Source organism: Stegostoma tigrinum, chromosome 12 (genome assembly GCF_030684315.1).
Source record: "Stegostoma tigrinum isolate sSteTig4 chromosome 12, sSteTig4.hap1, whole genome shotgun sequence".
Classification (NCBI taxonomy): Eukaryota; Metazoa; Chordata; class Chondrichthyes; order Orectolobiformes; family Stegostomatidae; genus Stegostoma; species Stegostoma tigrinum.
Window position 1 is genome coordinate 17,629,707 of NC_081365.1, and position 15,372 is coordinate 17,645,078.

Genomic DNA, 15,372 nt, shown 5'->3' on the forward strand with positions numbered 1-15,372 from the left:
CTCCCAAGAGGAGCTCGAACAGTTCATCCACTTCGTCAACGCATTCCACCCCAACCTCAGGTTCACCTGGACCATCTTCAACACATCCCTCACCTTCCTGGACCTCTCAGTCTCCATCTTAGGCACCACCAAGAAACCGACATCCATTTCAAGCCCACTGACACCCACAGTTAGCTAGAATACACCTCCCACCCATCTTCCTGCAAAAATTCCATCCCCTATTCCCAATTCCTTCACCTCTGCCGCATCTGCTCCCAGGATGAGGCATTCCACTCCCGTACATCCCAGATGTCCTCGTTTTTCAAGGACTGTAACTACCCCACTACCACCACCACCACCACCCCACCCCCACGCAGTGGTCAAGAATGCCCTCAACTGTGTCTCCCGCATTTCCCACACCTCATCCCTCACACCCTGTCCCCGCGATAACCGCCAAAAGACATCCCCCTAGTCCTAACGTACCACCCCACCAACCTCCGGATACAACGCATCATCCTCCGACACTTGCGCCATCTACAATCCATCCCCACCACCGAAGACATTTTTCCAGCCCCACCCTTGTCTACCTTCCAGACAGACCACTGCCTCTGGGACTCCCTTGCCGCCTCCAACCCCACCACACCTGGCGCTTACCCCTGCAACCGCAGGAAGTGCTACACCTGCCCCCACACCACCTCCCTCACCCCCCCATCCCAGACCCCAAGAAGACTTACCACATCAAGCAGATGTTCACCACATCTGCCAATGTGGTATACTGCATCTGCTGTCCCAGTTGTGGCTCCTTCTACATTAGGGAAACCAAGCGGAGTCTTCGGGACCGCTTTTCAGAACACCTACGCTCGGTTCGCAATGAACAACTGCACCTCCCAGTCGTGAACCATTTTAACTCCCCCTCCCATTCCTTGCACGATATGTCCATCATGGGCCTCCTGTGGTACCATAATGATGCCACCCGAAGGTTGCAGGAACAGCAACTCATATTCCACTTGGGAACCCTGCAGCCTAATGGTATCAATGTGGATTTCACCAGCTTCAAAATCTCCCTCCCCCGGCACCGCATCCCAAAACCAGCCCAGCCTTTCTCTGCCTCCCTAACCGGTTCTTCCTGTCTCCTATCCCCTCCTCCCACCTCAAGCCTCACCTCTATTTCATACCTCGTCACCTCATCCCGCCCCCTTGACCTGCCCGTCCTCCCTGGACTGACCTATCCCCTCCCTACCTCTCCACCTATACCCTCCTCTCCACCTATCTTAACCTCTATCCATCTTTGGTCCGCCTCCCCCCGTCCCTATTTATTTCAAGACCCTCTTCCCATTCCCCTTTCCTGATGGAGGGTCTAGGCCCGAAACGTCAGCTTTTGTGCTCCTAAGATGTTGCTTGGCCTGCTGTCTTCATCCAGTTCCACACTTTGTTATCTCTATTACTTTCACATAATATTGCTGTAAGAATATCATGTCAACAATGTCAGTTTGAGGATGTGTCAGTCACGTAACGTCAAATAACTGATATAGTCAGAAGAGAAGTGATTGACTTCAAAGTAATGCCTGTATTGAATGAATTGTGAATAGAACCAAGAGAACAGTGAACTGAACCTAGACTATATTGGAATGGTCAAAGTTGACATGAAGAAATAGCAGCAGTAGTTCACCTTAGGGCCCATCACATGTGATCTGCCTTTGAATTTGATCGTGTCCGATTTTGATCTTGTTTGCACATCCCTCTCTCTCCTTTCCATATCCTTCAATTGCCTGAGAGATCAAATTTCTGTTTATTCAAGCCCTAAACATACTCTCTGGAGTATCCATAACCCCCTCAAATAGAGAATGCATAGATTTATAATCCTTTGAGTGAAGTAGTTTCTCATTGCAGTATACATTATTGACCCTTCCTCTAAAACTGTTTTTCCCCTTTAAGTCCCACAACTATAGAGGCAATCTCTCCGCATTGTCATCTCACGATTGTGCAAGTCTTAGTGAAATTGGTTCTTTTTTCTTCAGCCTGACCAGAATTCAAGCTACATCCAAAATAGAATGGAGATGTAGTTCCAGTTGCCTCAGGTGGTGTTTGCACTATTAACCAGAGCACTTAAAATACTGTGGGTGGGAAGGGAAAGGCGTGGGGGCAGAGGAAGAGCTGAGGGTAAAATTACAAGTCATAACTTAAGTGTTTGGGAAGAAGACAATGTTTGATGTCGACTGGTGAACAGAAGAGTTTGAGATTGGCTACCATAAAACCTTTCAGAGGAATTTAGAAACTGTCCCAGGTGAAAGAATGAGAGAGAGCATGTGTGTGTAATTTAAATCGGTATGAAATGAAATTGGGTGGTCAGAACCTGCCATGAGATGTGGATTGAGTGGCTGAACCAACTGAACTCGGTGTAGGAGTACCCTGTAGTGTAGTGGGTTTAGCATGCTTTTTTCAGTGTAGTTGGGGGCATTGCTGCAATTGGATATCAGTAGCTTTGTGTAGATGATCTTGATTCTGTTCTGTAAATGTCTTTTGCTAGAAATGTTAGCTTCAAGTTTGTTCGGCTGAATTTTTTATCATCTGATCAGAACAGTTGGAAAGGTGTTTACAACACATTCATACATTCATATTGTGGTCAATATAACAAATTTGTATTACAAAAATCTGCAATTCGGTGACCATAGTTATTTCCCAGCCATCTTGTTGCTGTAACATTGTAGTCTTAAATGATCAGAAATTTTGCAGAAAACATTGCTGACATGCCCAAGATGTCGTTTGTATATGTCAAAAAGCTTAGGACCATTTTGTCTATAGAGAGATGTTTGAAATGCTGCTGGTTCAAATGTTTTGAAGAGGTGTGTATTAATTGAAGTTTATAGCAGAAGTTAACCTGTTTATTTCTTAGGGTCAAATCTGAGCATTCATTGTCATAACAATTGACCAGAGTTTGCACAACCATAAGAAATTTTCTGCCCTGTGTTTAACTTAGCCAAATTAAGCTCTTCTTTGCCATTTTTGGTCTAATTTACCTCTTGAGTAGGTGTGAAGAAGCACTCGTCTAAGTAGTGAAAGGGGATGAATTGACCTTAAACAGTGTTCAACTTTGAACAAGAATCTGTAAGCAATTGTAATGCCACTTTTAACCAGTATTTCTCTATTATAGATATACCAGTATATTCAGAGTCGATTTTACCGTTCACCGGAGGTGCTGCTGGGAATGCCCTATGACCTAGCTATTGACATGTGGTCACTAGGTTGTATTCTGGTTGAGATGCATACCGGGGAGCCTCTGTTCAGTGGAGCTAATGAGGTAGGAAAATGTTTTATAAGAAAATTGGACTGTGTAACCAGAGCATCTGAATTTGCAAGGAGGCAGAACTTGCCCAGCTCACTCCTGAGCCTACTTCACCATTTAATATAATCATGGCTGATCTGACTGGAACCTTAGATCCACAATCTTGCCAACCGCCGTCGCACTCCTCTTTGCTGACCGTGAATCTATCCATCTCTACCGTAAAAATATTCAAAGTCTCTGCTTCTGCCACGTTTTATGGGAGAGCTGTCAAAGGCTGAGGACACACTGAAAGGAAAGAATCCACCCCAACTTTTTTTAAATGGGCTACTGCTGATTGCCACACCATGTCGTAGATTGTCCCGAGAGGAGACATCCTTATTACATCTACCTTGTCAGGATATTAAAAGATCCTTAAATGAAAGCAAAATACTGCATGCTGGATATCTGGATTTAAAAAAAAATGCTGGGGAATTCAGAAAACTTAGCTGTATCTTTGAAGAGGGAAGCCAGGTTAGCGTTTTGGGTCAGTTATGACTTCTTCAGAACTAAGAGGCTGGAAAATCGTGGGTGTTTTTTTTAAAATAGTTGACGGTGGGGAAGCGAATGGGTTGGTGAGTGAGTGGAACAGATAGTGAGGGTATCCAAAACAAAAGATAAAGGTAGGATTAATGGTGGAGAGATTGAGACATAACTTAAATTCAGATGATAGGTACACAAAGAAGAAAATCTTGTATACTTCATTCAAATTGACTTGTACTGTTTTAAACTCCTGCAGTAGAGGTCTAGGTTATCGAGCACGTCCTTATAAGAACAGTTCATCCCTTGAAAACACATTGATTGCGTTCTCTCGTTCAGAATTTTCATCTTTGCTGTTTACTTTTAAACCTGTATATTCTTTGTAATACTGTTAATTTTATTTGAAAGTATTATCTTTTAGCCGCTTCTTTACTGCTCATCACCTGCGCAGCACCCTTGTATTGTATTGTATTGTATTGTATTGTATTGTATTGTATTGTATTGTATTGTATTGTGAAGCTGCAGGATTTTGATGTAATGATCAGAAGTGATAAGTCCTGTACAGTCATAATGGCACAGGAGAAGGACATTTAGTCCATTGAATCCATGGCAACTTACTGTAAAGCAATGCAATCAGTTCCATTCCACTGTACTGTCTGTGTTACCTTGTAGGTTTATTTTCCTCAAGTGTCTGTCCGGTTTCTTTTTGAACTCATTTACATCTGCTTCCACCAGAGTTGTGAAGAGATCTTCTTAGAGTACTTTTCACCTCAGCATGTTTAAAATATGTCATCTGGTTTACTAGTGTCCTTCAGGGAAGGAGACTGCTATCCTTAACTGGCCTAGCCTACGTGTGACTGCAGACCCACAGCAATGTGGTTGACTCTTGACTGCTGTCTGGCAACTGGAAATGGGCAATAAATGCTGGCCTAGCTAGCAACGCCATTATCCCGTGAATAACTTAAAACATTTTTTAAAAACTTGATGTCCCAAACCCTTGACTTATAATGCTGAAATGTTAAGCATTTAATGTTTCACCATTGATGTGTTTTGGAGAGGTGGCCTTCCATTATGAATAAATTCTGTACTAATTGAGCCTGGAACGGCCAAGGAAACTCTCAAAATATATGCTAATATTTTCAGTTATATTTGCAAAACGTTTATTGTGAACTATCCAAAAGTGGACCTTTTTGTAATGGGGCTGTTTGTTAACTTGTGCAACACTGAAGAATTGGACTTTTTGAGGTTGAAATCAGACTTTGTTTTCGTTCGCCTAGGTACTTTGCCAAGATACAAAGCAGACCTATTCCAATTAAGAAGCTGTAACTTGAGAGGATTGTTTCAGAGATAGTAGGAACTGCAGATACTGGAGAATCCGAGATAACAAGGTGTGGAGCTGGATGAACACAGCAGGCCAAGCTGCATCATAGGAGCAGGAAAGCTGGCGTTTCGGGCGTAGACCCTCCTTAGAAGGGTCTAGGCCCAAAATGTCAGCTTTCCTGCTCCTCTGATGCTGCTTGGCCTGCTGTGTTCATCCAGCTCTACAATTTGTTATCTCTTTACTTGAGAGGATTGCACAGGCGTAGAAGTACAGTTTAAAATTTTCAAGAATAGTAGTATTTTGGTGAGAAGCTTGTGAATGTGTTCACTGTTGGAAACACTTATTCCAAGTTTATTGTGGTTGGTCAAAATATTGACTGTATAAAGCTTTATGCTAAGTGTTAATTCTGAAGTTCCATTTCAGTTTAATATTTTTGAAGAAAGACGATGTTCTAGAACTGAATTTAGCATCTGCTCTTGTGCATGCACAACGTTTTATACACTCTCCAATGAGAATTGAATCTTATTTATAAAATAATGTTATGACTTTACCACACAAACTCTCTTTGGCTTGTTCATATGTGACTTGGTTTATGTCTCTTGACTTTATCAACCCTGTTCTCTATGATCCCTCCTTAGGTGGACCAGATGAATAAAATTGTAGAGGTTCTGGGTATCCCCCCATCTCATATTTTAGATCAGGCTCCTAAAGCAAGAAAATTCTTTGAGAAGTTGCCTGATGCTTCATGGACAGTGAAGAAGACCAAAGATGGCAAGAGGGTGAATATCAAGAGTAACATAAAAAAAATTGGAAACACAGTAAGGACTTGAACTTATTTGAAATATAATTTATAGTTATGTGTTGGGCATAGGGATATGAATTTTAATTGTTTGCGTGTGTCGCCTGCATCCTTTTGAGAGGAGAGTTTAATGAACAGAGTTGTTAACTTCATAACCACCAATGAAGACACCTTCCAGAACTGGTTTAGGTTTATAGTGCAAGTTCTATAAACATTTGTGTTTCTCTTCATTATACTTACTTTCTGAATGTATTAAACCAAAATACACATTGGTACTTCCTGTGTGGTTTGCTTATTGGCTGCAGACTGCAGTGAAATTGAGTAGCTGTTAGTGACAGAGATTATTTTGTATAATACATTGACAACTCTCAACTGACCCCGAAGATTACAAGCCAGAAGATATTTTTATGCATTTTAAGCTACTGCTACACTTCTGAGGAGGAGATTTAGAGACCAATTAAAAATTATAAGTTGGATTTTCGTTGCTCTTGCACATACTTACATTTACATATTTCCTAAATGGAAATATGTGGGAAAGCAAAGAAAATCCAATTTATAATTTTCAATGGGTCTCAGTTTAGCAGTGGAAGTATGATAGAAGCTTTTATCAATAGGATTTTGCTTACATTATGGCCCACTGTGATGCCAATATAAATATGCCTATCTAAGTTATGAAAGTAATAGTGTTTTTTTGTCACTGTTGCCTCAGCAATGCTCATGTTTGTAATATTGATGTACCTGCGGACGAAAGCATTCAGAAAACTTTAATTTGTGGATTTATAGTTCTGTTGTACTTATAGTGAATAGATAAACAATTCGTGAATGAAATCTTACACTGTTGTTTGGAAAAATTGATACTGTTGCTTGTGGTAACTCAAGTGTATTTGCGAAGGGTGGCTTTGTGCTGTCTGCCCTCCTCTGGTGAACTCTTGAATGCTGATGAGTACATTATAAACAACCTGCCAAAACTGTCTAAATGAGGTAAATCTTGGGAAAGCCCACAGCAGACCAATTTAATGTACTGCCAATGATCCTGCATAATGTGTAAAATCACTGTAGCTGAGGCAGGATCTCCATACTAACTCTAATTCAGTTATAATTTACTTTTCATTGATGTTAATGAAAAGAGCGGTATTTGAAAATATTCAGAGAATATTCCTGGAATTAATTTTTGTCCTGCAACATCATGGTTTTATTTACATGAAAAAGGGAGAAGTCAAGATCCAAGGTCTCGTTTCCTGATCGAGAGAAATCCGGATACCATATGGTATTCTACTGGAGATTTCTCCTAATTGACTGGAAGCTATATACTGAATAAAGAAATAGTAACCTATATTTAACCGCCCACAACAAGTTTTTTAGTTTGTTTTAACCTATTAAGTTTGTTTTCAAAATTATCTTGTTTACACAAGATTCTGAAGAGGCTTGACAGAAATTTTAAGATGTTTCCAATTTGGGGGAAGCAGTTACAGAATAAGTAGACATTCTTAAAACTGTGTGATGTGAAATGATTACTTCTCCCAGAGGCTAGTGGATGTCTGGAATTTATCTGCCCCAGAGACTACACACATGGATAGAATTTGATATTTGTGCAAATTCAGAGAAATGAGTGGTGGCAATTCATCATTATCTTGAATACAGCATATAAGAATGTAAGATATAGGCATTGGAGATGGTTTGGCCTCTCATGCCCACCTCAGCATTTCAGAAGATCCTGGCTGATGGGCCCCAAGCCTCAACTATTCTCGCCAACTCATAACTCTGACCTCGTCTATATTCAAAAATCTATCTACCACTACTTTTGAATATTTCTAATGACCTGCCCTCTTCAACTGTTTGGTCTTCTGCCAGTACGGCTGTATTATCAACGGTTGAAAGCCTGAATGCGATCAAGTGACAAGCAGATTCCAAGCTGTTTTTCTGAAGTCTTTCTTCCTTTGCCTTGGCAAATGTAAAACTTTAGCTTGTTGCTTTTCTGCGAACACTGGCTCAAATCTGGAAGTGGCCACTGCGTAATTACAATTATTACTGCATGCTTCTTTTGATGCATTTTGTTGAGGTATTAAGTATTGCTATGTTGCCCATAATTTAAATTGAATTCTGTTTGAGTGCTGATGACTTAACTGATGCCCTCCTGAATTTAGGGCCTGTTGATTTTATGTATTTGTGCATGATAAGTTTTCGAGGCCAGTGCAATGTTCCTTTTATAGTATAAGTAGTCACAGTCAGAACCTTTTTATTCCAGGAATATAAGCCACCGGGAAGCCGAAAACTTCACAATATCCTTGGTGTAGAAACTGGGGGTCCAGGTGGACGGCGAGCTGGAGAGTCTGGTCATACTGTAGCTGACTACCTGAAGTTTAAGGATCTGATTCTGAGGATGCTGGACTATGATCCTAAGACACGGATAGCTCCCTATTATGCACTGCAACACAGCTTTTTCAAAAAGACAGCAGATGAGGGGACAAACACAAGTAACAGTGTATCAACAAGTCCTGCTATGGAGCAGTCACAGTCTACAGGCACCTCTTCTAGCACATCTTCTAGCTCAGGTATGCTTCTGCAAAATATTAGAGACTATAAATTAATTTGTTACTACCTTGAGTGTATTTAAATACTAGAAAAATCGTTTTAATTTCTATTTCCTTTCATGGGATGTACATATCGCTGGCTATACCAGTACTAATAGCCCTTTCCTAATTGTACTTGAACTGAGTGGTTTGTTTGGGCACTTAAGAGTAATCACATTGTCCTTGTGTAAGTGATTATTATTGGGTTACTTTTTAAGGTGAGAGCTACTGATACCAGAAAGATTAGGTGAAATATTCAGCCTTGAATATCTGAAAGGTTGGATGCAAACTGTCATTTGGTCAGCACAGAAGAGTGACAGTGTGACAGTTAGATATAATATCTGGACAATGCATTTTTTTTAGATTGAATTTTGGATCTAATTCCCGGCTGCCTTCTGAGTAGGGATGTTGATAAGACAGTGAAGTTGTATGCAGGTTGCACAAACTCCTTTATGCTTTTACTTGTTAATCCTGAAAACTGAGAGAATCCTGAATCCTGGCATAATTTATATTTGAATTGAATAAATATCTTGTATCAAAGAGTCTAATGATGACCATGAACCCATTGTGAATTGTCGGGGGTGGGGTGGGAGGGTGCAGAGGAAGATAAAACCCATCTGGTTCACTAGGGAAGGAAACTGCCATCTTTACCTGGTCTGTCACTCCAGATCCAAAGCAATGTGGTTGATTCTTAACTGCCTTCTGGGAAATTAGAGTTTTGCAATAAATGCTGTTTGGCCAGCAGTGCTCTCATTCTGTTATCAGTTATCGAAGGAACCATAATTCTGTTTAGAAATTGCTTGCATGTTTAATGAGAAATGACTGGGACTGTAGCTCTGTAACAGGAATTGTTTGTAAGCAAATGTGGGCATATTTCTGTTCGAAGTTACGTATTTCTAATCTCCATGCAACAACTTCAAATTTAATATTACTACCAGAATCACTGTCTGTTTCTGAACAGTACCAAACCCAGACAGAAGGAGGCAAAAAAATTGAAAATACAAAGGCACACAGATAAAATTTAAGTTCTAATTTTTGTCCTCAAAGTGATAATTTTATGAATTCTGCGATCTATCTACAAGATTGTAGACCTGGTCTCCAATGCTGTTAGGACACACTATGTACACTCCATTAAATTTTGGAGCAGTTTATCTTCCATATGGGCTTGTATTCTTCTTTAATCTTATTTATCTATTCATGTGTTTAATATACGCTTACTCATCTATTGCAAATCAGTGACATATTTTTCTGTAGAAATGAAAATGTGCTAACTTCTTTTGGTTAATAACATCAAGTTGTTCTCTTTGCAGTACTGCTTTGTAATTAATTTCAAAGTGAGCCTTTTCCATTGTTTCATCATGTACATGTTAAAACAGTCAATACTTCTGTCTGAGATAATAAAATGAGGCTGGATGAACACAGCAGGCCAAGCAGCATCTCAGGAGCACAAAAGCTGACGTTTCGGGCCTAGACCCTTCATCAGAGCTCTCTGATGAAGGGTCTAGGCCTGAAACGTCAGCTTTTGTGCTCCTGAGATGCTGCTTGGCCTGCTGTGTTCATCCAGCCTCACATTTTATTATCTTGGAATTCTCCAGCATCTGCAGTTCCCATTATCTCTAATACTTCTGTCTGAATGTTTTTTTCTGCAATGTGGAACAAGACATTGATGCATATTCAGAACTAATATGCTAACAGCATTTAAATTGAAAACTTGCAGTGTTTTGCTAATGTTGTGGTATATTTAAAGGATAAGTACACATTATTCATGTCTGTTATACTGAGAGAGTTTCCTGATTTCCTTTGTCTCCTCTTCCCTCACCAATTAACAGCCTACCCCCTCCACTACAAACCTTCAGTCTCATCCCACATGGCACCTGTGATGCTTTGTGTGTTGACTTTTTGTGAAACTCCTATTAATGCTCATCTTCTATAGGTGGCTCTTCTGGGACAAGTAATAGCGGAAGGGCACGGTCTGACCCAACGCATCAGCATCGGCATAGTGGTGGCCATTATAGTGGAGCTGTCCAGGCCATGGACTGTGAGACACACAGCCCACAGGTGAGTTCTATGTTTGAAGAAAATCTCCACTCCTCCCTTCACGTCCCTATGATTGCAAGTTTGAATTCCAGTGATTCTGTCACCTCAGTCAATGCTTAGATTTGACAGTTCTTGAAGATCAATTAGATGGGAATTTACCAGATGCGCATCAAGTTGTATTTTGAGCTATAACTAAAAATGACATCTGACTTAGTAAATGCCCCCCATCAACTAGCAGAATGACATTAGCATAGTTAGCTATGGAAATATAAACAGTCAGAAATGCTGAATTGAAGGAGGAGTGTAGTGGCCTGCAGTGTTAAAGGTGAGGTCGGCAGGGAGTTCATGGCTAGGATCATAGCTGAAATTGTTTGCTATTTCTCATTTTCGTATATTCTTTTACCTGCTAAACGTAATGATTCTGACCTGTTAATTTTGTCCTTTCTGTTTAAAGACATTTCTGTTCAGTTAACTTTGTGTTTTGGCCATTCACGTGTGTTTCTTATACTCAGTTCTCCTAAACTACTCTGAGCCACTAATGCATAATGGCATTTGGTTTTCCTCTAAGCAGCAATCTGTTTTTGTGTCTGTGTGTGTAATTCTTTGGCACATAAACACTTAATGTGGATTTAACAAGATCGGTTTTTTGACCTATAGTTTTGCAGGAATGCCATATATCTCACATCAGCATTAACAGGATCATTACTTTTTGGATGAAATGGTAACTTATTTAAAATATGTTCATGCTTGAGATATCTACTGATCATTATAGTGGCACTGAGTTATCTTAACTGTAGTCAGTGTGCTTCTTGTCTTGAAGTAAAATGTGAAATATTGGGCTTCTTACTGTGCATTTTTAAAACGTAGGTTCGACAGCAGTATCCTGTGGCTTTGGGATGGACACCTGGTGATACCACGACACAAATCACCGTTGAAACTCATCCAGTTCAAGAGACAACTTTCCACATTGTTCCCCAACAACCGAGTGCATTACATCACCACCACTCTAATAGCTCCCATCATCACCTCCACCATCATCACCACCATCATCATGGACAGGCCATGAGCACCCGGAACAGACCACGAGCTTATAACTCCCCAACAAATGGCTCAGTTGCCCAGGACTCTATGGAAGTGGGACATAGCCACCACTCCATGACGTCCTTGTCTTCCTCAAACTCCTCTTCATCAACCTCCTCCTCTTCTGTTTCTGGGTCTCAAGCTTATCACAACCGGCCTGTTGTTGCCAATACTTTGGACTTTGCTCAGAATGGCACTGTGGACATTAACTTGGGTACATACTCCAATCCCCGCCAAGAGACAGGAGTGTCTGGCCCACAAGTGTACCAGTTTTCAGCAACAGCTGGTTCTGCCCATTATATGACAGAAGGCCATTTGTCAACGCGGCAAGGAATGGATAGGGAGGAGTCTCCGATGGTAGGTGTTTGCGTTCAGCAGAGTCCCGTCGCAAGCTCATGACTACGTTGAGATGGGGTTTGTTTTTGTTTGTGTGTCTTCAAGGTGGGGGTTTTAACAAAAAAAAGTGCATTGAGAACAGTGCTGCTTTGGAACAAAGGAAATGGAATGGACAGGTCAAGAGCACAGAGCTGATTATATTTTTAAATTGAAAAGGAATTTGCTAATGGACTGTGGAGTGCAAGTGCTTAAGACTGGATTCACGCCAGAAACCACCTTACACTTCATGTTATGGGTCATCCTGAGGTGTAGTCTCACCTTATGCTACAATTCTCTTACACAGCATCCTGCCACCTGTGTTAGCACAACCTGGCATGGGTGAAGTAGCAGCATTAGTTTAAAAGCCACCTGGAAAAAATAGAAATGGAACTGCAGATTGCTTTTATGAACGGTCAACGCTTCTGTCTTTTCTGACCTATTTTGTCAACTTTCTTTTAAAAAAAAATTCCCCAAGTACCGGAACATCCTAATACGGTCCTGTGATGTGCTGCAGAACAGGAGGGCTTGATAAAGTGGAGCTAGCTGCCGTCAGAGCTGAGTCTGAACTGAGAGGACACTGAAACTGAAATTTCAAAAGCACATCTGGCATGCTGAGTGGTGGTTAGTAAAACAACCTTGTTTGAATCGCACAGGAACTTTGGAAATTTTTTTGGCCCTCTGGTTGAATCAATTAATGGTTAAGTAGCGATTGAATGTTCATTTTGGTCCAGTCATTGGGATACAGTGAGTGGCAATCATAGTCATTCTTGACCTACTGCTTACATTTTTGAGTGGCAGTTGAACATCCTTGGCCTTTCAATTTTGGACATTGACTGAAAAAACTGTTGTAAGAGGCTTATCATTTAACATGCCATAGTGCAGAGGTCATTGAACTTTCAGATAGTCCTTAATTTTTTTAAGAAAAGCAAGCATGGGTAATTAATGAGGCTTTTGTTGGAGGACAAATAAACTGACCCTTTCCCACTTTCTCCGCCCCCCCCCCCCCCCCCCCCCCCGGCTCCTACCCCCATTACCACTACTATCACCACCACCACCAGTTGCAGGGATTGAAGAGGTCATGAGAGGTCACGTGTGTCATATTGAAATAGCTACTTCCTCTGTTATAGGTTACAGAAGTAGTGATCTCCAATTTGCTGAGATAAATATAACTGTCCTTTCTTGGACTTATTTCCTTCCCTCTCCTACCCCATCCTAGATTGCTTTTCCTTCAGCACGACAAAGACAATTTTTGCGCAAAGACAACTCCTGTTCGAACATTTTTAAAATGCAGAATTTTATGTGACTGCTCTCGCCTCACGATTATGCTGTGAATTTTACAAGAATTTATTTTCCTTTTTGATAATTTATTGTACCAAAGCTGTTTTTATAGCACATAGATGTCTGTAACCAATAATGTAGCAGTTCTGCACTTTTGACAAGGTATATTTAGATCATTTTTCTTTTAAATGTTAATTATAATTATGGCTATACCTAATGCTTAACAAAACTGGAACTGATAGCTTTATGCAGTACTTTCACAACCTGAATATGTTGTAGTCTCATTTTACTGTCTTTTCACCCAAAAAGGGATTCTTTTAAACCCTGAGGAATAGTTTCTGATTTTAAGTCCAGTTATTAGATGCTTGTTTGGCTGGCCATAAGACCTCACATAACCGTTGATACAGACCAGGTCATTAGATGAGGTCTTTTTCATGTAAGTAGGTGGAAGGACCAACCATTTACAATGCAGTTGGTGCAGGACGCTCATTTTAGTTTTGTGCTAATACCTATATATTCTAATGGACCATTCTGTGTATTGCGCATGCTAAAAAGGGAGACTCATCTGTAAAAAGGTATAGATGATACAAAGTCACCTGAGCCAAAATAAGCCATTTTGTTTTTATTTAAAAGGGCACACAAATCTGTGGACAGAAATTGCAGTGTGACGACTGCAACTTTATCAAATGCAAACTTTTACTAAAACATGAAGACAAGAAGTTATTAAAAAGTTTAGTCTAACTTAGCCTAGCTTACTGATCCAACTGGATCAGTACCAGGAAAAGCAATCTGCTTTCAGTCTGCTGTCGTGTCGGTAGCCTATGAAATTTGAATCCTTTTTCGCTGGTTGCCAAGCAGTAATAGCTGGCCTGTGCCCAGTGATCATTTTTCGGAAGAGCCCAGTCAGTTTTGACTTGAATGCCAGTTGATTGTTAACTATAATTGCCTTTCTACAACCAGGACAACTGTCAATGTATAATTTCACTCAAGTCAACTTTAATGGTACGGCATTATATTTCAAATGTCAAAAAACACTGAGGGATAGACAAGACCCTTCAAGTGAGGTGACACAACTCTTCACCAACTTCTAGAGGTGTAGATCTGATCTTGAATGTTGGTAAGTGAAGTCCAGAGTGGTGGACATTAAATCAAACCCTGTTGAGGGCTGAATTCAATTTTTTTTGAAGGAATGTTGATGGCTACGAATTGCTGCTGGCCTTCTTTAAAATGCTTGGATCTCCATTGATGCAAATTCCAGAGATCAAAATCTCTCTAATTTTGAGCAGCAAAGCCAGAGAAACACAAACATACAGTCATGGGTGCAATGTTGGATCTTAGTTAGGATTTTGGATATTAAATAGCAGTGATCAATACAGACACGCTCAATACCCAAGTTAGGCAGAGTGTTTAAAACAGTATCATTTGCTATTAATCTAATAAATGCCAAATACAAATAGCTATTATGTGAGATCAGTTTCTAAATCCAAATTAGTCAGATCTGTATCTGATTTTTAACAGTTAACATCTGTGTTACAACCAGTCACTTAATATGCACACTTTCTTTCTTCATGTGTGTGCGCCTCTTGCCTTGTGTCTGTGTGTGTTTCATTAGTGTCTTGGCACTGCCTTGCTCTAGGCACTGTCATCAGCATGCGCTCTTGCTTGCACCTCCTTTTCTCTCCTGTTTCGCCTCAATTTACAGTCCAGTTTTGTTTGCTTGACTACACAGTTTGGTTACAGGACTTCTGACTGTGCATTGTAAACCATAAACAGCATGGAAAAAGGTTAAGTACCTGTGTCCAGAGATTGTAAGACCTAGTCAAGACTTGCTGTGTATATTGTAATATGTTAAATGACAAAAGACAAGCCCTTTGTATTATAGTCATGCAGTCTTATGTATGATAAATAATTGAACAATTGGTCCTCATACTGTCCTTTTGTGTGTGTTTTATTTCTAAGTCTCAAAGTCTGGACAGCTAACACAATGTTTTTAACACAATCTCAGTTTCTTTAATAATACAAGACTACATAATATAACAACATGGTAAAGATACATTAAAATTGTTATTGGGACAATCTGTGCTTCTATTTGCAAAAACAGAACAACTTACTCTCAAGTGATTCAACCTTCACA

At 40.3% G+C, this 15,372-nt stretch overlaps 1 protein-coding gene across 8 annotated transcripts in view; it reads left to right on the plus strand.

Annotated features, from left to right (window-relative positions):
* dyrk1aa (dual-specificity tyrosine-(Y)-phosphorylation regulated kinase 1A, a) overlaps window positions 1-15,165 on the plus strand; it is a 117,661-nt gene extending 102,496 nt beyond the window's left edge. For 7 of the 8 annotated variants that reach the window (XM_059650154.1, XM_048540999.2, XM_048540998.2 and 4 more), the window contains 5 exons: window positions 3,131-3,277; window positions 5,738-5,917; window positions 8,144-8,450; window positions 10,402-10,526; window positions 11,373-15,165. In XM_059650154.1, the coding sequence (XP_059506137.1) occupies window positions 3,131-3,277; window positions 5,738-5,917; window positions 8,144-8,450; window positions 10,402-10,526; window positions 11,373-11,984 (1,371 nt within the window). In that variant the 3' untranslated portion in view covers window positions 11,985-15,165. The remainder of the gene's footprint in view (window positions 1-3,130; window positions 3,278-5,737; window positions 5,918-8,143; window positions 8,451-10,401; window positions 10,527-11,372) is intronic. The other variant, XM_048541003.2, reaches the window with a different exon arrangement.
* The last annotated feature ends 207 nt before the right edge of the window (window positions 15,166-15,372 follow it).